Raw genomic sequence first — 21,910 nt, 5'->3', positions numbered from 1 at the left:
GATTTTGGCATGGCTGTAGAGCTCCCTTGAGGCTTGGCTCCAGCTGCACTGGAGCCACCAGGAAAGGTGGGAGACAGCCATGGGTCTGGGATCACTCCAGCTGTGGTAGAGCTGGAGCTGTGCTGGGTGGGGGTTGTCCAGTGAGGAAGTGGTGGTTCTGTCACCTTCAGCTCTGCCTTTCTCCAGCCCTACCAAGCCATGGCTATGTTTTTCCAATACTTTGCACAAATAAGAGGAGGAAGAAGTCCCAGAGCGATGGAGGGCAGGGCCAGGCTGTGCAAGGAGCCCTGTGTTGCTTTCTCTGGAGCTCTGCCCGGGGCACTGAGGCTGATGCTGTCTCTGCTGCTCAGGAAGGGGTCCCTGCACACCCCTCTCTGCTGTGGGTCCAGCTCCACTGGTGTCCTTTTCTGCCCCACAGCTGCGCACAAGGACAGTGGACAGGGCTAGGATCATGGGAGGCTTTTACTTTTTTTTTTTTGGGTATGTTTTTTACCTTTTTTTATAACAAAAATATCTGCTGGGGCAAGGTGCTGCCCCAGCCAGACAGTCCTTGTGGGCAGCCGATGCAGCTGAGGTGATGCTGGAGTGCTGGCCCTCCCTCGACCCAGGCAAGAGTGAGGGGATGTGGGGTGGCAGGCTGAACTGGTGGGGTTGGGACCACCACAGGTGTGCGAGGCTCACGCGGTGTTCTCAGTGGAGGCTGCTGTGTAGATGACCTTGGATTTGGTGGGCGAATCCAGCCTGGTGGGGGAGCAAGGTGGGGAGTGTTAGAGCAGGCACGGGAGACCACCCTTAACCCCTCCTTCTCATGCCCCAGACCCATGCTACCCCCGGGCTCCCACCTCCTGCAGCTCCCTGTCACTCACCGTGTGTTCTGGCTGCGGTGCTTGTAGATGTACAGCAGGAATGCCAGTGCCGTGACAGCAAAGAGCACCCCAAAGAGCACAGCCAGCACATCCCCTGTAATCCGAGCACAGGCACATTACACTGGGGATGGTCCCTGCAGCTAGTGGCCAAGGGAGTTGGGGCAAAACTGGAAAAGGCTGGTAGCCCAAAAGCAGAAGGGGCACAAAGGCAGCAGCCTCAGCTGAACACACTTACCTGCATGAAATGAAGAGCCAGAGTGTCCTTCTGCAAAGGCGACAAAGACAAGAGGATGAGAGCTGGCTGCACAGATGCTAGGGCAGCCCTGCAAACCCACCATGGCTGCCGGGACCCCCCTTTCCCAGGTAGGTACACCTCCCAGACACCTTCCCCTCCTTCAGACCAGCCCTTCACCTACCTGCTGCTTCTGAGGCGTCGCTACCTGGAAGAGACAGTTCAGTCAAGAGGCTGCCCGAGGTGTTTGGGGAGGCAAGTGTCAAGGCTGCGGGGCTTCAAGCTGCACTGCCAAAGCAGGGCTGCTTGCAAGACTCCCCATCACCCATGATCAGGCAAGGGAGAGCTGTCTGCTGGATCTCCAGCAGCTCACAGCATCGTGCTGCAGGAAGCCTAGCCCTGACACCCCACCAGAATCATTGATGGAAGTGGGAAAACAGAAGGATCCCTGAACCACAGCCCATGCACAAACCTTGCTGAGCCCAGCCAGAAACTCCATGGCTCCTGCCACCCCCTGAGGAGCAGGCAGGCAGGGTGCTGAGCACTGCAGCACGCCACAACTGCACCAAACCCCGCAGGAGACCCCAGAGAGGGGCATGGGGTGAGCCCAGTGGGCAGTGACCGTGGGGACAGTTGCCTGCAGCAAGATGGTGAGCAGCTAGCTCCCTGCGGCGAGGCAGCTGGCTGCTGCTGGCAGGGCACCCCACATGAGATGGCTTGGTGGCCCTACGTGCTGGGTGGGAGCGGTGCCAGGCAAATATTTGCTTAGCATGACAGCATGGCTTTTAAAGAGTTGCATTATCGTCTGTACACAGCTCAGGTATCGCGTGCAGGGTGGCACTATCGCGGGCCATATCCAGCTGCGCGACTGCTGCAGGGAGGCTGCTCCCATCTTCACCCAGCAGCCAGGGGCAGGAGCGGTTCTCCTGAACTAGGGGTGACTGGGGAAAGATCAACAAGTGTGGGCGCAGGAGGTGCGGCTGCAAGCAAAGCGAGGCATGACCCCATGGCACTCCATCTTGGTGCTCAGTGGCCGCAGGGCTAAAGCAGGCAGTTATCAGCACTGAGGTGGGGAGAAAAGCCTGACAACCCTGTGCACGTAAGGCGGGGGACCAGTAACCTCATCCGGGAGTACTGGAACAGTGTCCTGGCACTCCAGGAACAAGGGCTTTGTGGCTTTGTGAAAGTGGGGGTTGTTGGATAGAAACAGCGAATAAGGAAAGGAAAAAAACCCAAGGTGAGCTGGGCAACTCCCCCCCTCACCCCCGCATTGGTGGCTGGAGGCTTTGGAACAGCTTCTGCATGAAAGTAGTAAAAGAAAGGCTTGGAGGTAAATGGAAAATATGATAAAGTACCTAACAGGTTTACCAAAGATAGAGCATGCCAGCCTAACCCGATATCCTTCTTTGATAAGTGATATTCTAGACAAAGAAAATGCGGTAGATTTTATCTCTGCCGACTTCAGTGAAGCATTTGATGCGGTGCCACATGGGAAACAGCTAGCCAGGCTGAAGACCACAGTGATTAAAATCCTGCAGCCGTTAGCAAGCTGGCTGAAGGTGGGATGGTGAAGGGAAGTGCCTTGCACCACGGTGTGTGGTTACTGAGGCGAGGCATTGCCCAAAGGCTTGGGACCAAGCCTGTGTGCTGTTTCTATTAGTCACCTTGACACAAGGTGTAGGAAATGCCATCAAAACAGAAGAGGAACAGGATGTTGGACAGAAAACCCCCAGTGACCTCTGAGAGCAGCAATGGGCAAGAATTCAGTGATGCAGAGCGATAGTCACACCGGAGGATTGACAGGAATTTCTACTTATAGCTGGAAACCACCAATCCAAGAAAGGTCCTCAAGGATGTGTTGAGGATGGGCAGACAGCAGTGCCTCAGGCAGGCAGGGGTCCATGTGCCCAGCCAGGATGGCTGCCTGGCCCTGCTGGCACACAGCAGTCAGGAGGGGTCTCCTGCCCTGCCCGTAGGTGGGGTTTGGTGGTGGGGTGCTTGCTGCAAGCCCGTATCTCTGCACCTCCTACTGAATTCAGCTATTACGTTTGGGGATGAAGAGGCTAGCTAGGATGTTAGGACCTGGCTGTTTGCCCTTGACCATGCATCCCCTCGTCCCACTACTGTTATTTCCACAAGACCAAGGATAAAATAGTTCCTAAAAAGTCTTCCCCAGGCAGGGTGACAAGCACAAAAATGGGGGACAGCAGGGCCCCAAGACCAGTGCTGGCGTAAGTCCCCTGCCAGGTCAGGCTAACCCATGCAAATGCTGCATTTTTGTAAGAGACACAAAGCCCTGACTCCTGCCCCTCATCCCGTCTCTGCATCCCTGTGGCTGGGTGCAGCCTGAGCATGCTCACATGGCTCCTTACCAGAAGGCGTCTGCTTTGGTGAAAGGAGGGTGGTCTGGAAACTCGCCAGCACCTGTCGCCTGTGCAGGTCCTGCACCAGCCGGTAATTGTTCTGCAGAGGTTTGCCATCATCATTTCTCAGGTTCATCACCAGCGTTGACATCTGGAAGGAGAACAGTGTAAGCGGAGCAGGGTGCATCCCACCTTCAGGAGGCAGGCAAGCCCCAGGGGACTGGCATGGACAGTGCGTGTTTGCAGGGAGAGGCTGGGCAAGACCCAGCATGGAGCTCATCGCACTGACAGACCTGGCTATGAGAGAGCTGCATGGTCTGGTTGAAGACTGTCCACTTCACTGTCTGGTAGCAGGGAGGGGTGGTCAGGGAGCCATTGTAGTGGAAGTAGAATTTCATGTTGGCAGGCAGCAGACCTGCAATATTGAATCCGGGCACCAAGACTTCCTTGCCTGGGAGAAGAAACCATTGGAGCGAGACCAGGGCAACCCCTTGGAGAACAACAGGCAGGACCAACATAGAAATCATGGCCAACCTAGGACTACATGTGCCAGGGTCCACACTGTTGCCACCAGGCCACTGGAGAAAGAGTGGTGGGTTTGCCCTGGAGGCAGGGGAAAGCACATGCAAGCAGACGACACCTTGGAGAGGTGCTTCTGTACAAGCTGCGCAGTGCTCCCCTTCTCACAGACGTACAGCAAACGCCTGCTGCAGCCTCTCTCTGCTGCGCGGCGGGTTTCTCTGCTGGGCTGCAGCCCCCAAGACAAGTACTAGGTGGGACAGGGCCTTACCTTCTGTTTGGATTTTGTGCAGATGCTGAAGTATTTCCTGATAGTATGGGTTCTCCCTTGGCCCAACCTGCAACACAGAGACACCAGAGTAATGACAAGGGCAGGGGCCGAACGGAGACCAGCCAGTGATGGCAGTGCCAGCAAGGAGGTATTGCTCCCTGCGACAAGCACCGTATCCAGGTGACCCCTTCCTCCCATCAGAGCTGCTCTGCCCCCTGGACTGCCCTCTCCCTCCCCAGGAGCATTTGCACCTTTGCTAGTCCCCACAGCTGTGCCTGACTGCCCACACCAGTCCCACTCTCCCCCTGCTCCCACCCCTTCTTGCCCAGGCCTCATCTATGTGACTCGCCTCCAGGAAGGCTCCCAGTACGGCCAGGCCATCTGGGTAGACCATTGCCTCTGTAACGCTGTCATACTTGGTGTTGTAGTGGACCACATGGATCTGGAAGGGAAACATGCAATCTTGATGCAGGATGGGCACCACCGAGAGGTGCTCACCCCCACAGGGCTCCAGCCTGCCAGAGCAAGGGCCAGGAGAGACGCGCACCCATAATGACCACCCCTCTGAGGAGGGGAATGTGCTGGTGGGACTGAGAAAATGTGCTGCTGCTAAGCAGCAAGTGTGAAGGTCTGCCCACAGCAACTTCCCTGGTCAGGGACAGCAAACCAGCACCCTGCCCCAGATACCAGGGGGTCATACTGCAGAGCCAGGCTCAGCTGGAGGACTGCAGCTAGAGAAGGAGGGGTAAAACCAGATGGGAGCTGGCAGAGCAAGAGGACAGTGTGTACAGGGTAAACAGTCCCTGCAGCTCCTGAAGCAGGCTGCTCACTGCCTCCTGGGGAGCTGGCTGCCCCAGCCCAGGGTCTGCCACAGCTCCTGCTCCATCAGCCCAGGATCAGGCTGCAGCACGGGCACAGGTTGCGCCACCTGCACGCAGCCAGCCCAAGCCCCACGCAGCCAGCCTGAGCCCACCTGCAGGCACAGTGTCATGGGGGGTTGTCGTCCCCCTTGCCTCTGCACCACAGGCTGCAGTGTGTCTGCCTCAGCACCAAAGCTGCAAAGCTGCCCGGAGAGCAGGGAGCTGGGCCAGGGGTTACAGCATTCATCCAGTGGCAACAGGGCCATGGGCTATGAGCAAGACAGCACTCCAACACCTTCCCTGCACAGTACCAGGAGAAGATGCATCCACTGCCATGAGGACTCCTTACCTCCGCAGCAAAGCGGTGCCCGTTGACGGTGTGCTCTGAGCCAGGTCCTGATGGGGAGCCCCAGTGCAGGTGCAGTTGCACAGCTCGGTACTGCTGGGCATAGCCACCAGTGATGGCCAGTGTCTCAGGCAGCTCAAGGAGAACTGCAGTGGCAGAAGGAAAAGGTGACCCGGTAAAACATAAAGCTCAGTCCATCCCACAGGTATGCAGAGGAGACATCTCAAGGGAAAGAGTCACCCTGGGCTTCTGGACATTGGTCAAAATGAACAAACTTGCTTTCCGTCTTTCAAGAGGCTAGGGACAAGTCAATACTCAGAGCTGTGCCAATGCAGCATGGTACAACTTTCGACTTCAGGTTGTAGGACACTCCAGTAACTACATCAACTTCAGAAATAGCTACTAAGAAAATGCCGGAAGGTGAAGAGCTCCTCTGCAGAGACTTCTGGGGGCCAGCTCCAAGCCAAATGTTATCCAACAATTTATTCAGTGACAATAATATAAAGTGATCATAGATAAAATTCATGGAGAAAGATACTGGCAGAGTGGAGGACACCTACAAGAGCCAGGCAGTTGGACAGAGAGAGCTACAGCGCTTGGTGAGCTGGGACCCTTCAAATAAAGCAGCCTGTGAGTGTCTGACAGCACTGGAGCTGGTGGCACAGAAGCGTTAAATCTTTTGATAGCATTTACAGCTAAAATTTTGCCTCTTTGGGTATGGTGAATACGTACTTGTTTAACATGGTTTAGCCAGCTAGCTTGGACTCATGCAGCAGTATGACAAATCTAAAAGCTGAGTTACCTGGACATGTGGCAAAAATATCATGAGCATCCCTGGACCCTGAGAAAGGTTGTCCTATCTTTCTGAGCACCTTTTCCTCATTTTTCATATTGACTCTTTTTCTTCCTCCTTCTTTATAGGTGAAGTGTCCCATAGTCACATCACCAAGCTAGGGCACAGACTCAGGATTAACCACATAACAGGGCTGTGATGAGTCATTTGTCCTCTCCTGTGTTCCCTGCCACTGGGTTCAGAGATACAAAACTCAAACAAGGGAAGTGGGAGACTGCTCCCTGGGAATTTATCTGCTTTTACACTTCTTTTGTATATCTAAATCACTGCATTCCTTCTGTCAGCTACCTGAGTCACTTTCAGGCTCCTGAAAAAGCTTACACAGCATACACTTCATATTACAAAAAGGAGTACCTGTACAAATATCTTACTGGACTTGCAACTTTTTATTTATTTATGGCTTTTCATCAAGCAGACCAGTAGTTGGCAGAATAAAAAAAAGGCATCTAACAAGCATGTGAGAAACTGCTTCCCCCCTCCTACCCAAATGAAAAAGCACTGACTGCTTTTCTAAACACCAAGCAACACCAGATGCCAGGGTGTCTAAAATAGCAGCTACTGAGCTCAACTAGTTTAACTCTGCAGGCATGCTAGGGCAAGAGGCCATAATATAAAGCTCTGTGCATGCACTGTGCGGCTGATCTGACCATGCACAGCGAGTCTGACCTGTTGAGTTTGCTGTATACACAGGTCAGCTCCATCTTGCTAGCTACCAGGGCAAGGAGGTGCCTTATCACACCATCAGTGGGTTTTTAAGTCCCTTTCTCTGCCTCTTTTTCTTAGGTTGGGGACTGGCAGACACCAGCATGCACTAAAAACTCAGCCTGCTGCCAGAAAAAGCTGGTAGCAGCCAGGACCCACCATCCCCAGCTGTGGGGTGGTGAGCAGGAAGGAGTTGTGTTTTTCCTCCATAGCTGGCATGGTGAGACCGAAACTAAAATAACATGAATATGTTGCGTCCAGACTTTCCAAAATACATTCTAAAATTGGAGAAGAGAAACAAAAGACCTCTAAAAATTTCTTAAGATCTTGAGATAGCATCCTAAAGCACAGACTTAAAGAAGCTGGCCAAAATTGTGTCCTAAAAGACTGAGAGGTAGGTACCTTAAAGGTTAAGTCACACCAGAGACTGACTAGTCCTTTGAAAGTGAAATGCAGAGGAGGAACCAGTGGCTGCAAACCCACATCAGAAATATCAGAGACACATTTTCAAAGGAAACATGGGTTTTAACAAATTACTGGAGCCAGCCCCAAAGGCAGTGAGTGGCGAATTCTCCATCTCCTTGTTTCTGCCCTCCAGCCAGGAAAGTGCATGGACCTGTAAAGACTCAGCAGCCTGATGCTTCCATTTTGGCATTGAAGGCAACGTGGTGGCAGCCTGCAAGAGAATCCCCTTCCCAGAGCCCAGGGAAAAGCTGTCAGAGAAGCTTGGTCCTGCCAGGAGAAGCTGGGCAGGCTCTGCTTGTGCTCCAGCCACCACCTCTGCCTTTGCACTCACCTGTGTGCCCGTTGTTCCTCAGCTTGAGCTTCTCGCTGGCGGGCAGGCTGTAGCCAGAGAGCTGGATTGGCCGCAGCTGAGGGCTGAAGATGGTCTTGGCCGTGTCAATGTTGATGGGTGACTGCATGGTGCCTGCACAGTCTGGGTAGCCCACACCCCAGTGCTCCGGGTCTGGTATGAGGAGGAAGGGAGGGAGTGCCAGTGAGGCCTCCTGGGTAAGTAGCCCACCAGAAGGGAGTCTGGTAGGTGGTAGGGAAAGGGACATGCACTGGACAGGCAATAAGCCACACATGTAAGTTTAGTTTCCATCAAGTTAGCTTGGGAGCAGCTCTGTGTCACCATGTGACTGCATGCAGCTGTATCAGGAAAGGTCTTAGAGTGTGGTGAGCTGCCAGGGAGGTCTATTTTTGGGGTGTTTGGGAAGAGTGCAAGAAGATCATTTACAAGTGGAGTTGGCAAGCTGAGGAGCTGCTGCTCTGCAGCTCTTCATAAACTTGCACAGCCTGGCCTCTGGCAGGTATTGACCTACCACTCTGCCTGCCTTGGTACTTGGGTGAGGGACCACGGTGCTGCTGGGATCATGAGCCCACAGCCACAGGTCTGGAGGGTTCCTGGCTGCCAATTGCATCAGTACAGCCCTGCAAAGGGACAGCTCACATGGCTGGGGTGGCTGCTTAAACCGCCACCTTTCCCCAGATCCATAGCTGAGATAACACCCTAGAAACCTCCCCTTCTACTGCTGTGGGCTGCTTCTAGTACATCTTGGGTCAGTGCAAACCCACGCTCATCCCCAGCCCAGCCCCTTGCAGGACCCCCATAAAGATGGAACTGGGAATTAGCAGGTCCAAGGCAGCCCCTGGTCCTGAGCAGTGATGGTGCTGGGGCCAGGCCCAGCACCACAGCAGGAAGGGCTGCATTTGTGCTAGCACTGCAGTGATGCCTATCACAGGTGCTGTGGAGAAGCCCCCCAAACCATGATGGGAGGGCAGGGCCAGGCAGGATGGGGAGGGAGGGTGACAGAGGACAGAGGTGAGGACATAAGGTAATCCCTGGGCAGGTCGAAGTCCCAGCACGGGCTGCAAGTCCAGCCTGGAAAGCCCAGCCTGCTTCTCTGCTTGGCACAGGTTCAGGGGACTCCTGCTCAGGGAGGAGCCCTGCCCCAGGGGGCAATCCCCCACACCCAGGGGGCTGGGGACACCCTCAGCAGGGCACTGCTTTCTACTCAAATCAGAGCAACCCCTGGCTCTTCAGGCCATCCGTGCCCAGGTTTGGGCACTGCTGAAGCATTAGGGTCAGGCAGGAGGGAAGTGTGAGCTGTGGAGTGCGCACAGGAGCCCTGTAATCATTAACCGCAGCTGGCTCAGGCCCAGGCTCTGCTGGGTGGTAGGAAAAAAGCAGGAGTAACTGCAGGGTATTTACCTTCATAGCTCCAGTGACTGTGGCCAGGACCTTGAGAAGGAGCAGGGGGAAGAGAGAGAGAGAAAAAAACACATGAATGGAAGGGAAAGGTTGGCAGCAAACACACCTCTGCAAGGCAGCGCTCCCAGCCTTGGCAGCAGGTCTCTGGGCTCCCACTGCCTTCAATCCTCCTCCCTGCCTTTGTGCTTCCACAAAGTGAGGGGGATGCTCCCAGAGGGCACCGCCTCCTCTGAGCAAAACCAGGTCTCCTGCAGTTGCTAGCCAAAGCAAAAACCCCAGGGCTTGACACTTTATCATCCTTATAATGGAAAAATCGGAGATACTGGCTTCTGTCACTGAGCAGTGTACCAGTGGTCTTGCAGCTACTCTGGAGCCTCCAAGACTTCCCACTGTCCCAAGACAAACCACATAACGAGGAAGGCCTGCAGCTTACCTGTTCAGGCTCTGTAAGCAAGAGCAGCCAGAGAAGCACCTGTCCTGGTGGCCCTCCTACCATCCTGAAGTGCTGGAGGGGATATGGGGAAGAGCAGCTCCCACACCAGGAGCAGTTTGGGCAGCAAGCTGCATTGCACTGTGCATGCACCCTCCTCCCATTGGGGAAAGCAGTCCTGGGACTCACAGCAGAGGAGGCAAACGAGCACCAAAAATCTTGTCTTCCCCATTAGCAAGTGCCGCTACCATGGTGGCAGACTGCCACAGGAAAGTATGACAGCCCAAACACCCAGCTCCCGTCCTGGCAGACCCCTGCCCCAGCTCACCCGACCACCCATGCAGGGCTGTGTAAGGGTGCTGCCCTGTGCAAAGCCTTTCCTTAGGAAAAGCAGGAGGGAGAATGGAGAAGCCTGTGCCAGGACCCCTGCACGTCCTGTGTCACCCATGGGGCACACAGTGGCCATGGCAGGGTAGGATGTGCCCTGGTGTGTCCTGAGCCTCTCACAGCTAGGGGTATCCCCAGTGTGCAGAGGCAGAAGGAGCAAAGCCCTCCTGGGGCAGGTCCTGAAGGTATGAGCATCCTGCATACTGGCCCTTGCACCATCACTGTCCTCTAGAGCTGCCAGCAAAGCCTGGGCTCCTGGCATGTCACTGGAGCTGGCCTTAGAGGTGTCCCAGAGCCTCTCTTCAGATGCCTCCAACCAAACACCTTGGCTGCCACCAGCCCTTCTGCATGCAACCAGCTCCAGGCAAAGGGATGTGGGGCTTGGATTTGCCCCAAGCAGAGGGACATGGCCCATAAGGATATGACCTTGCCAGGACTGGCACAACGGCAATTCATGGACTCTTCCTCTAGCTTGCCCTTACCCACATGCTCGTCATTACAGACAAGCTGTTGGCACATCTAACCCCACAGAGCAGAGGATGCCAACTTGGAACAGGTGTGGGGTGATGGGGCGCATGCACCCACCAGCAAGGGGCAGCATCTACAGCTGCTTCCATTACCTCCCCAAGGTGCAAGGACATGGAATAGCATTTAGCATGTGCAGTCCACCCCAATACCACCTCTGTCCCTTGGCAGAGCCAAACAACTGCCAGCCAGCCTGCCCAGGACGCAGGAGGGGCTCAGCAGGCGCTGCTCCAGTCCCCATCCCTGCCGCTGACAACAGCTATTGACAGCCATTTGCTATTAATAGGAGCAGATTCCAGCTCAGGGGTGAGAAAGGAAAAGGCACACTTTCCCAGGCCCAGATGTCCTGTTCAAGGCCCCAAGCCCAGCGGGATCCTGCCCTCCACTCAGTGAGGATCCAGGCATGAGCGCTGCTGGGGGCCTTTGGTGCAGCTGCTGTCCTGGAGAGCAGACTGCCATGGCAAAACAGGGCTGGGAAGGGCTGGAATATGCTTAGGGGCTCTGGGAGCTGAAGAGATGGCGACAACCCTTGGGGCTCCCTTCAGTATTGCCAGTGATTCATCTCTGCAACACTGCTGATGCTCTGAAGCGATGCTCTGAAGTTACTTGCCCAGGCATGGGGTACTCCCAAAGGCACATGAAGAAGGGGCAGCAAGCAGAGGTCTGGGCAAGCTATGGCTGCCTGCATCAGGCAGAAACACATGTGCCCTGAGACAGGCTGTAGTGCCCTCTCCATGCCTGCTTGCATGGCACTGCCCTGGGATGCAACCAGCTGTGCTGCAGAAAGCTGAGATTCATCCTGCCCACACAAAGGTTACCTGCTCTCCCGACACTGATTATGCACCAAAATCCAGAGCACACTAACCCTCTTCTGGAAATATCCCATATCTTCCCCCTACCCTGTCCCCCTTCTCCTGCCCCGCCTGGCACTATCTGCATAAGGCAGTCAAGGCTTGCACACAGAAGCCACATTTGCTGCCTCCTGGGTGGGATTCCCCTCCTGCAGCAGGGGGGAGCTTATCAACATGGGGAGCATCCCCCAAGGGGCACTTGCACTGGGACGGTCCTGGCACAGGTAAAGCACAGCAGCCCGGGGTTGGCAGGCAGTGCCTTGGCTTGCTGCGCATGCCTCAACTGGCATGCCCCCACCCCACCCCAGCACCCTGCTTTCTGCTCACCTCCAGGGACTCTGCCTCGACAGAGAGCAACTCAAACATCATGTTGTAGATTGAGCAACAGCACTGTGCTGGCACCTGCCCTGCTTTGTCAGCGCTGTGCCACCCACTCCAGGCTCCCACGTCCCCCCACGCCCATCCGTTCCCACAGCCAAGGGGGCTCCGGACCCTCCTCAGAGCCTCCCGGACAGCTCAGCTCAGCGCCTCTGAACACCCCGAGGGCTGCAGCTGCACCCAGCAATCAGTCCTATCCATCCCAACAGAACAGGCTTCCCCGGGGTCTCTTGGCAGCAAAGCCATGAGGACCCCCGAGCACTGAACCCACCCGAGTGTGTTTCCCCATCCCGTGGATCTGGGTGCAGCTACGGCACAGCCGGGCCACCCACTCGGGCAAGGCACCTCACGAGCCCAGCTGTCCAGGGTTGGTCGCCCTTGTCAACGCACCAGGCTCAGTGAGGGAGCATCGCGGCGAGCCCAGCCCCGGCACTGGGTCTGGCTCCCGGCACCGGCCCCGTCTCGGCGTGCCTCGCAGGAGCTCTGCGATACTCCGCTCCCTTCCACAGGGGGGCATTCGCAATCCCGCAGCCCTCTGCCACGACCATTAACCCGCTGCCTTGCCCAAATGTTGATTTGCATAATTTCAGGCTGCCACCCACACTCCCCGCCGGAGCACGTCTTCTCCTTCGGAAAGCTGCGCGGTGCCAGGTCTCCCCTCTGCTGAACTCCTGCCGCTCCCCACAACAGAGGTGGCCGCACCTCGGCAGTGGGTGCCACAGCTCTTTGCACGCCCTGACCTATACCTCTGAGCACCCACGGCCTCATCAAAGACTGCAAAGCGCTTCCAAAAATGGGGAGAAAACAGCCTTGCTGCTGCGATAAGCCCACTGGGAGAAAACGTGCAAGAAGAGGACTCGTTTCAGGGGTCCCAGCAGGAAAATGTTGCAGGGAACCAACAGGAGCTGCCTGCCCTTGCAGGCAAGAAAGTCTCTGTGCTCAAGCCACCAGAGCCCCCCGGGTCCAGCCGAGCGCTGGCCGCCGCCCCCCTTCCCCCAGCAGCCTGCGATCCAGCCGAGTTTCCCTCTTTGACTCACTCCCCCCTTCGTGCCTTCTCCCCCTGTTGCTCCCTCCTCGGCCCTCCCATTTTGGGATTCTGGCGCTGCCGCAAGCGCCAGCTCCCTTCCCTCCTTGACATACAACACCATCCAACAACACTTTCCTGCCGAGTTCAGGCAGATGCTGCCATTACCAGCGTGCTCCTCGGCATGTCCTGCAGCCTGGGAGGAAGGGTAGGGGCAGCTCTTGGCAGGGTGAGGAGCCAGCACAACCGTGGGCTGCTGCTAATCCCTCATAGGAAAGATACCGATACAGCAAGCTGCTCCCAGGAGACCTCACCACAGGGACACAGGGATGGACCACGGATCTGAGGGACTCAGGATCATTTGCACAGAGCAAGAGGCACCCCTCAGCAGAACCAGGCAATGAGGGACACCAAAGCATCTGCCCTGTGTGTCTGCCCCCTCCATCCTCAGCTTTTCACATTTTAGGGAGTACACAGCCTGAAGCTGCTGCAGGGCACCTGACAACACTGAAACACATGTGCTGTTTACAGCGTGGATGTGGATGCTGCCTGGCAGCAATGTGGCCATTGGTGCTGCCTGCTTGCCTTGAAATCTTTACAAAAAATGTTTCAGAATATCTAGCACTGTTGCAATATATTGTAGGTTCCAAAGGGCAATCAGGAGGTACAGGTGAATATAAACTTAGTGCATTTAACTGAAATGATGGGTATTTTACTGGAGAATTTTAGGGTAGAATAGGGCCAAACAGCAGAATACAATGTATTGCTGATCTACTAGGAAGTAATGTGATTCTGTGAACTCCAGCAGAAATTGGATGGCTAGTATGTGGTGGGCAGGGCAGTGGGCTTGGACATCCTGGTCACTCATCGGTTGGGCACACGATGCCCTGGGCTCAGCCACAGGGAGCACTGGGATCCTGCCAGAGCCTCCTGTCTCTGCTGGGACCTAGCCCTGGGCCAGACCCAGCTCAGAGCTCTGTGGGATGAGGCCAGTTCACAGGGGAAGCCAGGGCAAGACCATCTTGCTGTGCCCCTAAGGGAGAAGCCCCTGTCTGCTCCAGTCCCAGGCTGTGGGGACCAGTGGAGCTCATAGCCCAGATGAGAGGGAAATCAGGATGCTCAGTAAGCCAGGAGTTACTGGCACAGGCAGAAATGCACAGAGCACAGGTCCCAAAGCAGGGACCAGGCACAGCAGCCACGTCCCAGCCCACAAAACACATCCAAGCACCACATTGCTTGAAAGCAATAACTTCATCACAGTATCCAGGCTGTGCCACTGTGCTCACACTGCCCACAGCCTGCTCCCCAGGCCAGTCTGTGCCAAGCACAGCACAGGCGTGGAGTCTGGGCGGCAGGGTGCACAACCCAAGCATCTTTCTACCAAGTCTCATGACGAGCCTCTCTGTGGGAAGACTGTGCCATCCCAGCCATACCTCTTCCAGCATAGCCCTGGTTTCTCGATCCATCCAGACACCTTCTGCAGCACCCATGTCCTTTCAGCCCAGGACAACCACCTCATGCTTTGCTCACAGGGGCACTGATCCCTCCCAAGCCCAGCTGCATTAAAACCCCTTTGTGTTTGTAAACTATGACCCATTGCAAGCCTTTGGGATCAGCCTTTAATCTGCCACTGGTGACACAAGTCGCCACAGGAATTGTTCTTTGTGCTCCTGGGTGAGGACTGCTCTGGCTGTGGGGCCCAAGACTGGGCCAGCTTCCCCCAAGAGGGGCAAGGGTTTGGGTAGAGGAAGGCATAAGGCAGGCTTTATCGAGGGCACATTCCTGCTCCCTGTGAACTGAACTGCCAAAGCAAGTGCTAAGGGAAAGAGGAAACAGTTGCAGAGTGCTGTAGAGAAAGTGCCATCCCAGCAGAAGGGATAAAAATGGGGAAATCCCAGAGGACAGATCAGTGCTTGGAGCTGGTGGTATCAAGCAAGAGAAATGGGCTCAGCTGGAGGAAAAGGGCATTGGGAAATGAACAAGAAGAGGACATGGGGAGCAGGACAGGTTTGAATAGGAGGGAGAGAAGAAACAAGCTGTTGTGGGAACGTTGTGGCTGTCCTTGGAAAAAAGTAACACAGGAATTGGGTCTCTGGGCAAGCCAGAGGGTCCTCAGAGAGCAACCCCATGCAAAGCCTCAGTGACAATGCCCCAGCTTGTGCTGAGTGCCCAGGGCTGGAGGGCCACCAGCCCTACCTCATGCACAAGCCTCGAGGAAAAGGTAACCAGCACATCAGCCGGCAGCGGTGCTGAGACACGCAGCTTCAAGTGCCTGGCAGAAGCCTTGGTGCATGCCAGCCAAGACCTGCTCCCTCATGGGACTCCAGCCAGATCTTCAGCCTCTAACACCAGTACAGCATGGGCCAGACTGCCCATTCCCTACCTACCTCCTTGCCACCTCCCACCCCTCACCTCCTTTTCCCATCTTCATCCCAGTCTCCTCACCCACTCACACCAAACCCCTCGCAGTGCCCAAATGCTTGCTGCCAGCACACCACACTGGTATGCTGTATGCCTGACACCCTCCCACCGTGTGGCCTGGGTTACTTCATCTCTGTGGCAAGGACCATCTACATCCCCATCTCTGTCCAGTGCTCAGCCCAGCAAGAGCAGCTCTGGTAAGAAATGTGATTCATTGCAATAACAAAAGCGGCTCCTGGCACCAAACAATTGCTGGTCTGTACCACAGGGCAGCTGTTCTAGCACAGGTCAGGGCAGATCCTACCAGACGCAAAACCAAGGACATGCTATGATGCGGAGCCCGAGAAACAAACCTGTGGGCAAAGCTGGGATGAACAGCATTGCCAGGGACAGGGACAACCCAGCGCAGTGCTCAGCCCCACACGAGCAAATGCATGGCACTGCCCCAACATCCCTGCTAGGCACTGGCAGTGCCACAGCCTCCAGTCAGAAAACGGACCAACACCAAAGACCCAGAACTTTTACCCCAAAATAGTGACCCTGAAATCTCAAAGCCCCCACAGCTCTTGGGGGGGGGGGGGGGGGGGGGGGGGGGGCGGGGGAGGTGCGGCACACACCACCACCCAGCCCTGAGTTCAGGCACTTCCCCCATTCCCCGTCATCAGCCATGGGCCTGACAACCCCCACCCCTCCCCAACTCTGAAGCAGGACCAGACCCCATCCTCATTGGGCTGCGGGGGGGGGGGGGGTGTCAATGTGGATGCAGGGCCAGGCACAGTGGGCCCTGCTGGGGAGAAGCCATGCTGCAGGACAAAGGGGACCGGCCACCATCCCACCACGCCAGGGTCTGGGACTGGACACTCCGTGCAGTCCCAGCAAGGCACTAATTGCTGCACAGCCCCGGCTGCCTTCATACTAGCTGCCGTGAGCCCCCTAATCTGATGGAAAAAGGACTTAGTGGGAGGAAAAGACTGCACACAAGGTGGGAGCCCCCAGCCCCTGGGCAGGGGTCGGGCTGCACTAGAGTTGGCGGGAGCAGGGACAAAGGCAGTGACGTGTTGGAGGGGGGGGCAGCTCCTGCAGCTGGGCAATGCTGGCGGGGCACAGCCCCACAGGGGTACCCCACGCTGAGGTATACCTGAGCCCCTAACAGGGGCGCAGCAGGAGGTACAGCAGCCCCCCCAAAGCAAGGCAGGGGCGAGTTCCCCAGCATTGGGACCCCCCCAAAGCATTAGGCATCCCAAATCCAGCACCCCATACACTGGGGTGCCTTACACATCAAGGATCACAAACTCAGCGAGGGGGAACCCCACGCATCAGGGCACCGTACGCATCAGGCACCCCAAACTCAGTATTGGGGTGCTCCATGCATCAGGGTGCCCAGGCGCCAGGGACCCCAAGCCCAGCACCGGGGTGCACCGTGCATCAGGGCGCTCCGTGCTCAGGGGACCCCAAACCCAGCAGCGGAGTGCCCCATGCATCGGGGCGCCGCGCGCACGGGGGGACCCCCTGCTCACCTTTCTCCGAGGAGTGCGGAACGTCCTCGTCGCCGTGCTCCTGGTCCTGGTCGTGCTCGCTGCCGGCGCGGCCCAGGGCGGCCAGGAGCAGGAGGCAGACCCGCAGCGCGGTGCGGCTCATCTCCAGCAAGTGCGCGGGTGCGGGACGGCCGGCGGCGGCTCCGTGCCTGCCCGCCCGGCCCCGCGTACGTGAGAGCGGGCGGGGAGGAGGCGGCGGCTCTGACTCACGCACGCCGCCGTTACCTTTTATAGAGGCTGGAGGCAAAGTCTGCCGCCGAGCTGCCCGGCCCGGCCAGGTGATCCACCGGAGCCGGGACTCGAACCGGTGACATCCCGGGGGCTCCCCCTACCCCACCCCCCGCCGGCACAAGCCTGGGGCCCCTGCACGGCGGGCGGGGGAGCCCTGTCGGTTCCTCGGACACCTCAGTGGGTGTCCCCTCTCCGCAGCAGTGGGTGAGGGACCCCCTCAGTGGTGGGTTTCCCCTCAGTGGGGGGTGAGGGACCCCCTCAGCTGTGGGTATCCCCTCTCTGCAGCAGTGGGTGAAGGACCCCCTCAGCCGTGGGTTTCCCCTCAGTGGTGGGTGAGGGACTCTCAGCAGTGGGTGAGGGACCCCTCAGTGATGGGTATCCCCTCTTCTAAGTGATGTACCGTTAAGCAAAGCACTTCTTTCCATTGAGGCTAGAGGATGACACAACTCTGCTCCGGGCAGCAGTCTTGCCTTTCTGCTGATCCTCAGAGGTGGCTTGTGGGTGCAGCTCAGTGTGTACATACATCATATACCTGGATCCCAAAAAGCTCTGAACATGGTCCTGCATCAAATGTCCTTAGTCCATCTCATGCTATAAGATGCTGGTCTCCATGGTTAAGCAGACAGGCAACGGAAGGTAGGATGGCATGTCAGTCTTCTAGTGGGAGGGAGGTACCAGAGATGCCTTCCTTGGGAGCTGCACCAAAGCTTGTGCTTTTCAGCATCTTCATAAATCATCTGAAAAAGCACATGAGCAGTGATGGAACAGAATTAGCTGCAACGCTAATTTAGGGTAGTAAAGGACTGAAGCTGCCTTGAAGAGTTCAGGGAGGCAATAATGGTGCTGAGTGACTGGGCACATCAACAGCAGATTGCAGTCCGTGTTGGCAGATGCAAAGTGGTGCACAGGTGGTGTAGTCAAGGATGCATGGCACGAGGGTGGACTTAAATTAGCTAATGCAACTTGCAGCAGAGATCAGAGAGTCGTGGTGATGTCAGCTCACCGCTTGTCAAGAAAAAAGTGAAGTAAGCATCCGGGATTATCAAGAAAGAAACAAAGAAAAAAAAATCCAAACCCCATCCTGCTGTGGTATAAATCTCGGGTGAAACCTCCTCTCAGTTATTGCCCACACTTCTGTTTCTCCCATCACAAAAGCATCAGAATCAGAAACAGCATGCCTGGGGCCCCAGGGCTGTTCAGGGGTAGGGGTGGTTTCCACACAAGGAAGGAGCAAAGCAAACACGGCTGCCCAGCCTGGTGGACTGAAGTCTGTGCCCATAGTGTCCCAGCTCACACGGGATCAGGGAGCAGGGAATGAGTACTTACCCTCTCAGGATAGCAGATTTACAGTACAATCAACCAAAATCACCAAGCAGGAAGTTTAAGATGTCCTCAAATGTTGTCAAATGAACTCAAGTTGAGTCCAAATACTTGGAACAGAAAAATATTTTTTCGTGTGGTATAGAAGGGAACAGCAGAATACGTTTTCCCAAACATACAATTTGTGCACATGCCAGAAGATCTCAGACAAGTTAATAGACTCCTTGCTCCACAGCGATGCCACAGTCCCAGCACTGTGCTGTGCCATATGGGCTCCACACCTCTGCTAAACCAGTTTGCCCAGCTGTTTCCTAGCCCAAATGACTTGTCTCCCAGCTTCTTCCTTTATGAATGTGATCAGCATAGCCTGTGTGAATACATCCGCATTCACAGACCTGCCATCACTGCAAGAGGGCTCGAGACCCATCAAGTGGTACAGAAGATCCTGCTGGACTGGGCCTGTATTTTGTGCCAAGCAGAAGGAACCTCTCCCAAAAAGTTGACAGCTGGGAACACGAGCCACTAACCCTTGGCAACCTGGCACCACGGGCTCCTGCCCTCCATTGTGCTAGAGGTGTTCCTTCACACCTGGCCTCTCTGGAGAGCCCTGACTCCGGTGGGGACCTGCAGGTAGGATCCAAGCACTCCCAAACTACAGAGTTCATCCTGATTTGTTCCATCCAACACCAGACAAACTGAACCATCAGATAAGACAACATTAGTTTATCAAGGCTTAAGGAAACAGGACTGTGGGGGGAAAACAAATCACAAAATATAACTCCAATGCTCTTTCCTTCTCATGTTCCTGTGGTTTACCTTATTAACGGTCTTTATCCTGAATGAAAAGGAAGAAGGCAGCTGGATGTGGCAGACAAAGGACAGGCTCAATCAATCCCTTTTTCAGGACAAACCCCACGTGATTCCCACCTTGCACCTGAGTATGTCCCTTCTGTTCACTTCCCCAGAGAGTTTACCCTGCATTGCCTGCTTTGACTCTGTGCAAGTGGAGTAATCATGGAGCTGTCACCTTTGCTGCCCTGTCTTTCTTAGGTTTCATCATCCTGCCTCTTCATTGCTCTTGGAGGCTGAGTGTATCGTATCACAGAAGCTGTGATCACATGTGTCTTCTTTCCATCTATGATCTCTTACGCTTTGTCACCTTTTCTGTAGAGATGATACTTGGCAGCTGGGGGCACTGCTAGAATGAAGGGTGACTCCATCATGAGGGAATTTTGTCTGGATGTGCCTTCTGGGAACGCCAGGGGTTGAGGACCACAGCCCCATCCCATAAGCCTTGCAGACCAACTGGAAGAGCACATTTGTCCTCATGTACAAGGTTCACACCAAAGTAATATCCTCACTGAAAGGTGTCCCCTGGGCTTCTCTGGCAGACTTATGTCAGAGGAGATCTGGTCAGCTGGATTCAGGCCCCTGTAAGCAGCCCAGCTGTGTGCCCTTTGCTATGAGGTATCTCGAAACGCACAGCATCAAATCTCTGCTCAGCTCAGCTCGGATCCAGCCTGAGGCACAAAGCACCAACGTACCAGTGTAAGATGCACTGGGCTGAGCTAGAGTGGATGTACTTCTGGAAACACTGGCTGTTCTTGTTTTAGCTTCAGTGTTGTGGGGAGGGATGACCTCTAAATGCTTGTAAAAGGATTTATTCTTAGGAAAAAGACGTCATTCCTAGGAAAATTAACTCACGCTGAGGAAAGACTTGGACATCTAGAAGAACTTCAGGCTTGATTCAGATTTGTACCAGTAATCCTTTCCCATGGGATAAACTAATGAATTCCTGAGCTCTTTTGCAGGCTTATTGTCCATTACTTTTAATGTTACAGTAGCGGGCATTAGTTTGTCAGTACTGTTGTTGTGCCTATTCACAATTTAGAAGTTCCCTGGATGACTTCCAAATGAAACCAGGCTGATCTATGCCATTCACCAAAGTGAATCCCAGACACTGGCACCTGCAGTTCGTATTTTGTTACTGAGATTTGGTTAGAATTGTCTAAATAATATAATTTCTTCAGTGATACTAGGCTCTGCTTTGCAATGGCAAAAGTTGCATAAAATGCTTCCTACCAATTGCTTTTGTTTTTATCTCTATAGCTGTACATTTGTTGTGCTGGTTCTATCAGCCACCCAAGCCCTCCACCACCAAAGTGCATAGCTTATCTCCAGCAAATAACCAGCTTGCAGTGCCTAAGGATAGGATGGCAAGGAATATTTTGATGCGAGTGTTAACTAGCTTGTTGTTGTCCCTTGATTTTCTAGGATAATAGTTCCTAATTTCAGAGTAACCCCAGCACCTGTGTTATGGGGCTCTAGAACCAGTCTGGCCAGATCCCGGTCTTCCCTCCTCTGTAGCCAAACTGTAGGAAGCAGGTAGCCAGAGGAGCCAGTTGGCCTGGTGGCTCCTGGACCAGGGCCACCCCTATGGTGTGGCAGCTGCTTTTGAGCTATGAATTCCAGCAGCTCTGATAGGGGTAGTTTTAAAATACACACCTTCGTGTTTCTATATGCAATTATAATGTACAATATTTACACATCCATTGTTGCCTATTGGTAAAAACTTAAGAAAAAAATCTTGAGTAATGAGAAATAGAATTTTATTTTAATTTTAAGAGATTTGTGTCCACAGCTCAGTTTCAAAATATAAAAAATTCTGGAAATGAGAAAGTCTGACTTCAGGCAAGATGTTCATAGGAGCTTCTGGATCCCTGTGTCAGTCGGTTCCAGGTAGTCAAGCAACCGCCCCAGCAGCTGCTGGCAAATACCAGCTATAGTGTTGTCCCAGCAGGATAAAAATGTGGAGACACAGAGCTGGCAAACACTTCCAAGAGTGCTAAGCTGTGCTACGATCTTTCTCAAGCAGTTAATAAGTCAATTTTTTTAATTACAGCAAACAAACGAAGATATTATCTGTAGCTGTGTGCAAATTAGGACTGACAGTACTTGCCTGGGCACTGAGTCTGATACCCCTTTGTTAAAAAACAACTATGTGGACTCACATGACTTGATCAAGGTATATGTGGATAGCAGTGGTCCTCCTCATGTCCTGTGCTTCCCTGGGTTTATTATAAAATCTCAGTGTTTATGAATCTTCTTTGATTTTTCCATTAAAATGTATTTATTTGTTCCTATGCAAAGGCTGCCCTTTTGGTAGCATTTGTTCCCTGATGTATTTATAGGCAGCAACTCTATCCTTTTTCAGACTGTGTTTTGAAAGGTTAGACAGAAGGCCAAAAGAACTTAGCTTATCAGGAAATAAATGCCTCTTCTTCTACTGATGGCATTAACCCTCTGCATCTCTTCAACTTTTAATTAACCTTTTCTGAATGTACACATGCTAAATTATACTTTGACCTTATATGGAAAATACTTTTCCTGCTACATGTGAAATGGCTCATAGCAAGCACACATTCAGGTGGTTTGGCCACTCTTCTTTTTGATTTTCCTACAGTAGTTTGTACCAGGAGTTCTCATTAGCAGCTCATCAGCACTCAGGAATACAAGGTTTTGTGCTACTACAGTCTTCACAACCCTGCTGCAAGAGCTTGATTTTCAACTGCGGCAGCAGT

The 21,910-nt window shown here is 54.3% G+C and overlaps 1 protein-coding gene across 3 annotated transcripts; it reads right to left on the bottom strand.

Annotated features, from left to right (window-relative positions):
• Window positions 1–444: 444 nt before the first annotated feature.
• Window positions 445–16,983, bottom strand: CA9 (carbonic anhydrase 9). 3 transcript variants are annotated; one of them, XM_055791578.1, is made up of 12 exons: window positions 16,761–16,983; window positions 9,228–9,257; window positions 7,809–7,979; window positions 5,461–5,603; window positions 4,601–4,693; window positions 4,252–4,318; window positions 3,755–3,912; window positions 3,471–3,612; window positions 1,283–1,306; window positions 1,102–1,131; window positions 867–960; window positions 445–741 (listed from the first exon to the last, which is right to left on the bottom strand). In XM_055791578.1, the coding sequence occupies exons 1-12, from the start codon at window positions 16,879–16,881 to the stop codon at window positions 678–680; spliced, it is 1,137 nt and encodes a 378-aa protein (XP_055647553.1). In that variant the 5' UTR covers window positions 16,882–16,983; the 3' UTR covers window positions 445–677. The 3 variants fall into 3 exon arrangements, with proteins under 3 accessions (XP_055647553.1, XP_055647551.1, XP_055647552.1); XM_055791576.1 differs by lacking the exon at window positions 16,761–16,983 and adding an exon at window positions 12,189–12,352; XM_055791577.1 differs by lacking the exons at window positions 1,283–1,306; window positions 16,761–16,983 and adding an exon at window positions 12,189–12,352.
• Window positions 16,984–21,910: the final 4,927 nt, after the last annotated feature.

The sequence above is a fragment of the Falco peregrinus genome, chromosome Z, assembly GCF_023634155.1.
Source record: "Falco peregrinus isolate bFalPer1 chromosome Z, bFalPer1.pri, whole genome shotgun sequence".
Classification (NCBI taxonomy): Eukaryota; Metazoa; Chordata; class Aves; order Falconiformes; family Falconidae; genus Falco; species Falco peregrinus.
This window is presented reverse-complemented; position numbering and strand designations above follow the sequence as displayed.

Coding starts and splice junctions, on each gene's coding strand:
- CA9 (XM_055791576.1), bottom strand. CDS start 12,315: ATGCCCCCCTGTGGAAGGGAGCGGAGTATCGCAGAGCTCCTGCGAGGC. Junction 3,913..4,251: donor GCACAAAATCCAAACAGAAG/GTAAGGCCCTGT, acceptor TTCTTCTCCCAG/GCAAGGAAGTCTTGGTGCCC. Junction 3,613..3,754: donor TGCAGCTCTCTCATAGCCAG/GTCTGTCAGTGC, acceptor TTCTCCTTCCAG/ATGTCAACGCTGGTGATGAA.